Here is a 7,555-nt window from a genome sequence, read left to right as displayed (position 1 = left end):
TGCAGTGAGGAAATCCACTTTTATTTGGGCAAAGCCAGGACTGACACAGAGACACAGGCACAGACATATTTACAGCAGGTATGGCAATTACACAGAGTGGGTTCATGCTTCTGGCAAAGCAGGACGCATTCAAAAAATTAAGTAAAAAATCATTATAAACACAGAGAGAATGCTCAAAGCACAGAACTATCTGAGATGCATTAGGAACCACTTGTTAGAAAGGAGGGGGAGCTTATTTCTAGCACCGACTGAGCCAGTTTCATTAGGGCATTCTTCAGATCCTTGTTCCTCATGCTGTAGATGAGGGGGTTGACTGCTGGAGGCAACACTGCATACAGAACAGCCACCACCAGACCCAGAGCTGGCGAGGAGATGGAGGGGGGCTTCAGGTAGGCAAACGTGCCACCGCTGAGAAACAGGGAGACCACGACCATGTGCGGGATACACATGGAAAAGGCTTTGTGCCGGCCCTGCTCTGAGGGGATCCCCAGCACAGCTGTGAAAATCTGCATGTAGGACACCACAATGAAAATGAAACACCCAAAGAATAAACAGACACTAATCACAATAATCCCAGCTTCCCTGAGGTAGGAGTGTGAGCAGGAGAGCTTGAGGATCTGGGGGATCTCACAGAAGAACTGCTCTACCACATTGCCATGGCAGAGGGGTAGGGAAAATGTGTTCCCAGTGTGCAGGAGAGCATTGACGAAACCAGTGGCCCAGGCAGCTGCTGCCATTTTGACACAAGCTCTGTTGTCCAGGAGGGTCCTGTAGTGCAGGGGTCTGCAAATGGCAACGTAGCGGTCATAGGCCATGACTGTGAGGAGAGAAAATTCTGCTGAAAACAAAAATGCTACCAGAAAGACCTGGGTAGCACATCCTGAGTAGGAAATGATCCTGTTGTTCCTCAGGGAATTGGCCATGGATGTGGGCATGGTTATGGAGATAGAGCCTAGGTCAAGGACAGACAGGTTGAGGAGGAAGAAGTACATGGGGGTGTGGAGGTGGTGGTCATGGGCTATGGCTGTGATGATGAGGCCGTTGGCCAGGAGGGCAGCCAGGTAGATGGCCAGGAAGAGCGAGAAGTGCAAGAGCTGCAGCTCCCGCGTGTCTGCAAATGGCAGGAGGAGGAACTCATTGAATGAGCTGCTGTTGGACATTAGCTCCTTTGGGAGTCCTGTCCATGGAAGGAAAGAAAGCAAAAATTTAGAGCAGACTTGTTTGAGCCAAACCATTTCAGTTTCTCAAAAATTCCCCATATTTCCTCTCTCCCTTAATTCAGCCCCATTTCAGGTGATCCATATTGAAATGGCTGTATTCCCTGCACCAGGGACCCACTTCCCATGGCTCCAAAGGAGTTGTTTCTGCTGTGTTGCAGATATAATTGGATGTGTCAAACTACTGTTTGATTAGCATTTCTGGAGATGCCTGGGAATGGCGTCTTGCATTGCTTGGAAGGGACTTGGCCTGGAAACTCTGCTGGGAATATTCTCCATTCACCAGCATCAGAGCTGAATACAGCGCTCACACCAGTTGTGTCTGAAGGGGAAGAGCTTTGTGAAGGATTTGTCCCCATCCATCTTGCCTCCTCCACAGAGATATTTGTGTCTGAATCTGTCACACCAGATCTGACTCCAGCCAGGGAGGAGAACAGTCAAATGGAAGCAAGGAAAGACCTTACCTGTTTCTAGATGTCGAGATGTCTAGAGACAGACCTTGTCCTCATGCCACTTCACCATCTGAGCCTGTCTTCCAGAAACTTCAGAGAGAAGGAGTAGCTTTGCTGCACAAAATCTGCAGGAGTCGACGGCCTCCCCTTCTATGGCAGGGCTCTTCAATACACGGAAATCAAATGTTCTCTGCAAAAGGGTCACTGCAGGAGTCTGTTGATATAGAAATGTGCATATATATAATATATATGATGATGCACACAGAAACACACAAAGGTGCTTCCTCAATGTGGGAGCATTATTTGATAGAACAGAAATCTTTGGCATTTCCATCACACTCAGCATGAACCCATGTGCATCCCAACAGGAGAAAAAGGACTTTGTCATGGGACCTGCTTCATCACTGAGCCTTGCACCTCACTGCCGTGTACTTGCACCTCACTCACATGAAGGACAACGACACTCACAAGCGAGCCCAGTTCTCCCTGCAGAAACCTCCCAGGAGAAGGGGACTGTCCAGGGGCACCCCCGTGTTTGCAGGTGCTAAGGAGCAGCTTAGATAGACCCTGATGCAGCAGCCCAGGAGAAGCTGGTGCTGTCTATGAACTAAGGGATGGGTGAGGGGACATTCAGATGTCCCTGGCAGACTCTTTGCCTGCTCCTTGAATCTCTTAAGGAGTCTCATTCTGTTGTCCAAATCTGACAGTTTTGTTTCCGTTTTCCTCTTACCAAGTGGAAGGAAATTCTAAGCACCATCTCATTGGCTTCTCCTTCAGGAAATGCCTGCCTTGCCTTTCCTTTTGCAAAGTGTTCCCTGAAATGTGCTCACAGCTAGACCTGTGAGCAGACCTGACCCCTGCAGCACCTCCCAGCAGGTGAAGGAGCCTGTCCTGGTAGAGGATAATCCTCCCACCCAGAACTTCTCCCCTCAGTGCTGTGGGGAGCTCCCTGGGCAGGCTGAGTGCTGACCTTCATAGGCGACACAATCACTGCTGCAGGCACACAGCACCTTTGGGTGCAGGGACCCAGCTCTGAAGTGCAGACCTCTCACCCTGTCTGCACAACCCGGCTTCACATCACTGCTGTTTCTGTTGGGGAAGGCAGCTCATAGGTGGTATGTTAGAGAATCCCTGCTCTGAAGCAGCTCCTCTTCCTCTGCACTGCAAAAGCCAGAAGAAAGAAGAGAAAAATGCTGCCAGCCATGGGGTGTGATGGCTTCTTATGTCCCCTTCAAGAAGCTCCGTAGCATTGTCCTGTAAGCACAAACTCACCATGTCAAGAGCTGTGAAGGTCTCCTCTGTCCTCCCGCTCCACACTGCCGTTCCCCTCTCGCTGCCTTCTCTCCTCTGCTGTCCGCAGCAGCAGGCAGTGCCCGCAGCCCTGCTGCTCTTGGCACAGGAGCTGCTCCTGCACTCGGCTGTCTCTGGGCAGTGCTGACAGGCTGCCACGAGCTGCCTCCGTCCCAGGAGCCTGGCCCTGCTCAGGAGCAGAGGCCCAGCTGAACTCACCAATTTCTCTGTCCCTTGTGCTCCCTCCTCCTGGGGAATGTTCACTGGAATAGAGTGAAGTAATCACCTGTTGTCTCTTCCCATTGAGTGGAGAGCAACTATTTCAGCATTGCAAGTTCTTTCATCAGAGTATGACTACCTATGAGAAATGGAAATGCGCTCCTGTGGAACCTCTGATGCTCATATCTTCACAGAATCACAGAATGCTGAAGGTTGGAAGGAATCTCTAGAGATCATCAAGTTCAAGCCCCCTGCTCCAGCAGGGACACCTAGAGCACATGGCACAGGGTGGCATCCAGGCAGGTTTTGAAGATCTCCAGAGAAGGAGACTCCACAACCTCTCTGGGCAGCCTGTTCCAGGGCTCTGTCCCCCTCACAGCAGTTTCAGGGGATGAGTCACTCTGCCCATCTCATGCTGGTCTAGAAGTCCCTGGCATGAAGTGGGATTCAGAAAAATCCTGCAAACTCCACAGGCAGGTCAAGTGATTCCCCTTTCAAAACTGAAGTGAGCTCAACATAGAGGTCTGCAAGACAGCTCCTTGTCCAAGATGCAATTGCAATCACTGGAGATGGAGGATGGGAATCTGTTGCTCCCACACAAACACCTGGAGACAGTTGAAAAGACTGAGAATGTCCAAGGCATGTGCCAGTGTCCACTTGCTCTGATGCAGCTCCTCGGAGACCTGCATCATTGTAGAGCATCAGGGTGGGGGCCTCAGGAGAATTGCATCGCCCATCTGAAATGACCCCAGATGCCAAATACAATGGCAGCCCCAGAAACTATGAAGATGAGGCGTATAAAGATTCTGGCATAAAGCAGCAGTTCTGGTAATTCAATGCAGCTACTTGATCTGATGGCACAGAAAAATGCTGGCAGGGCCTTGTCAGATGCCTGGTGTGTCCAGCACAACCATGTGTCTCTAGCAGATGCAGCAGGGCACCTGCAGGAAAACCATGCCCCATTGCAGTGCTTGCTGGGCAAGTGCCCCAGGCTATGCTGAGTTTCCTACCTCTACCCTAATCAATGAATTCCAGCACTGACTGCAAGGAAAATTGTCCCACCTACATGCAGAATGCTGCAAAAAGAGGAGGCACATCACTCCAAGCTCTGTGCTCTGGTCTCTGAACTCTCAAACCCTTCTAGCTCCCCTCCCCTGAATTCCTGCTTACCCCGCTAGATTATATGAACAGGGACTTCTTCAACAGCACCTTCATTTTTCTAGAGATTTCTTCAAGAAATCTGCCATCCTGCCCTGTCCCTCAGGCTAGGCAGGTGTGACAGTCACAAGTGCTCCATGTGCCCACCTACAGCACCTGCACACATACACCCTGGTCCCTATGGCACTCGCATGGTCTTCGAGTGCCTGGCTCCCCTCGAGTACCTCCTTTCTTGTGCTTATTGGCCAGACAGGCCCAGCAAAGGTGCTACTGGTGCTGTCAACAGGCAGAGTGGGCAAAGGGACTTTTGGAGCTTCCTCATAACCTGCTGATCTCTCCATGGGCTTTGGAGTCTTCAGCCAGTGTCCTTGGGGTGGCCTTTTCTCTGGCACAGTGATGCACAGAACCTGCCTCCAGCAGCAGCATCCCTGCACATCTGGGCATGCACTCATGCAACAAGGGGAAACATGTCCTAAGGATTCATGGTTTAAATCTGCATTTCAGATATCGTAATTCATATTGCTTTATTGTACACTCATACCAGCTTATTACAAGCTGAAAAAGGAGAGGACGAAAAGATTTTTTTTTTACTTTACTTTTACTTTTTTAGCAGGATTTGGAGGAGGACCTGGAGCTGAGCCCACAGCAAGGCAGCAAAGCTACCGGGTGTCACATTTCATTTGGAAGGAGACTCTTCCCATCTGCCCACATGAAGGTCATCAAGTAGCTGGCCAAGCTGGTGAGGACAGCCTTAAATTGGGAGTGAGTCAGGGGAGAAGAAGACTCCAGCAAGAGAGAGAAGGTGATGGCCTGAAATGATAGGGAAAGGTGCAGGTGAGAGAGCAGTGGGATGCAGGGAGCTAGGCTTAGGGATGGAAAGAGAGCCAGTCAGGATTGTTGGTATGAGGATTATTGGGCAGAGCAACAGCTACGGCCTTGTGAAGCTCTCTCCTATAGATCTCAAAAAAGCAATAACGATGAGGTCCCCATGGTCTTCACCAAGACATTGTGATGGCATCTTTCTCCATGGTCTCCACCAAGGAATCATGATGGGATCTCCATAGTATCCACAAAGGCATCATGATAGGGTTTCAGTGGTCTCCACCAGGGCATCGGAATAATGTCCCCATGGAAACCACCAGGGCTTTGTGATGGCAGTGGCTTCATGTCCATAAGGCCGCTGTGAGGGGACGGGCCCCATGGTGACCATGCCCTTGCTGGGGACAAAGACCCCAGGCTCCCCACTCTGAGGAGAGCAGCTCCATCAGGAGGGAACGGCTCCCCTTGGTGCCAGTGTCAGGTCCCCACAAGAGGATCCTGAACATGGACAAGGAGCACCAGGTGAACGCCTGCTCCCAGCCCACAGACGGGCTCTCAGGCTTGCAGGAGAGCGGGAGCGAGGTGAGCAGTGGGGCTGAAGGGAGAGACGGGCAGCAGGGATGGCACCAACATGAAGAGGACAAGGATGGTGTCGAAGGGGAGTCAGGATGAGGGAAGAGTTGAGAGCTCTTCTGGGGAAGGTTCATTTCTTCCTGGCCCTGGGCGTTGATGTAACTGGGTATATTTTGTCTGTGCAAAGTTGGCCCTGCCAAAACAGAGCATTCCCTTGAAGCTGGTCCCCAAATTTCTGCACCAGTCGAGAGAAGACGAGACCTCCAAGTGCGACGTGCTCTGTGCAGAGAGTGAGGGGTGGCAGGGACAGCTGAGAGCAGGGGGCTTTTCTGATCACTGGGCTCTGAGTGGGACAAGGAAACCTTACAGGTATAAGACTGATGGTAACAGAAAGGTTTAGAAAATTTGTTTAAAAACAACTCTAGAAAGAAATTAAGAGAAAGAATTAAAGCGAAAAAAAATCATTTGTTATACTTTCCGCCTTTCTTCATTGTTGTGTTTTAGTACACTAAACTTTGACATGATCATTTGTTCTTGAAAAGGGAAGTGATTTTCAGAAGTGGGTGGGATGCAGTCGCAGAGTCCTGCACAGCTGGTGCCATTCCAGGTGCCGTGGTCCCCTGTCCCCAGCCTCCCTCTGCAGCTCTGAGGAGCTCTGCTCTCCCACAGATCCCTGCGAGAGCTTTCAGGCCCACACAGGTCACTCAGAGACACTGGGACATCTCCAAGTCCCACCGGGTGCTGGTGCTCAGACACTTGAGCTCTGCCTGCAAAGATGAAGGACTGTTTTGAATGTTTTCCAGCAACTGTTTATCTGCCCTTGCCTTTTAGTGTCCACTGCTCTCTCCATTTGACTATAAAGGAAACCTCTGTCATCGCTCCCGTATTTTCTATGTCTTGAATACATTAATAATTTGCGCAGCCCCTCTGGGCAGCCCCTCTCCCAGCACAGCACTCACCCCCACTCCAGGCATGTTCTGCCCCTGGAGGTCTCCTGTGCTCCATGGTGGCTCCATAGCCCTTTCCAGCAGGATGGGCGCCTGTCCCAGCTCTGTAATGAGTGGGACTGTCCTCAGCAGATCCCTCCTGAGCCCTCCAGGGGCTCACCTCCTCACCCTCTCCAGGGGCCTGGGCACCTACAAGTGGCAGCTGAATCCAGTCCTCTTTCCCTAACTCAGGAACATGGCTGCACAGCCCCCTGGTGTATCAGCCAAGCCTCCCGCATTTGTATCATCACAAAATTTGCTGGGAGTGCACTCTGTTCCTTCTTCCAGGTTACTGATGGAGAAGTTGAATAGGATTGGGCCCAATACTACTCCCTGGGGGACACAGCTGGCTCCAGGCCCCCAACAGACTCTGTGCAAATGTCTGGGCACAAGTAGGAGAACCTGGGGTCTTTTCCTAGCAACTACTATAGAAATGCAGAGTTTCCTCATAGCTCCTGCCCATGCAGATGTGCTAGAAATCCCAGGCATGTATCATGGCCTTGCAGGCCTACTTCAGTGTCACTGAATCTAGTGTCCGAAATGAATTACAGTCACAGTTCACATTGTCAACATCTCCACGCGTCTCAGCTTCCTAGTGAGTGTGGCTCTAACACTAGTGAACACCTAGTGCTATTTCAGATGGCCAAGGAAGATGCCCACCGGGCCCTGACCAGGCATTCTAGAAAGATGTGAGTATCACATTTGCTCTATCAGAGCAATAGACACTAGCCCGTGCCTGGGACAACCCTGTCTCTTCAGATGTCACCTGGTGTCACCAGGCAATTGACTCCCACCCTGCATCTGATGTGGTTACAGCAGAAGCTTGGACGAGGGCCTCCCA

At 51.1% G+C, this 7,555-nt stretch overlaps 1 protein-coding gene across 1 annotated transcript; it reads right to left on the bottom strand.

Annotated features, from left to right (window-relative positions):
- Positions 1 to 200: 200 nt before the first annotated feature.
- On the bottom strand, positions 201 to 1,160 carry LOC148592953 (olfactory receptor 14A16-like). Its single transcript, XM_088533004.1, has one exon. It carries the CDS (start codon positions 1,158 to 1,160, stop codon positions 201 to 203), a length of 960 nt encoding a protein of 319 aa, XP_088389130.1.
- Between the last annotated feature and the right edge of the window lie 6,395 nt (positions 1,161 to 7,555).

This window comes from Tinamus guttatus, unplaced genomic scaffold, assembly GCF_059628265.1.
Source record: "Tinamus guttatus ecotype Peru unplaced genomic scaffold, ASM5962826v1 Tinamus_guttatus_pri_ptg000474l, whole genome shotgun sequence".
Lineage (NCBI taxonomy): Eukaryota > Metazoa > Chordata > Aves > Tinamiformes > Tinamidae > Tinamus > Tinamus guttatus.
This window is presented reverse-complemented; position numbering and strand designations above follow the sequence as displayed.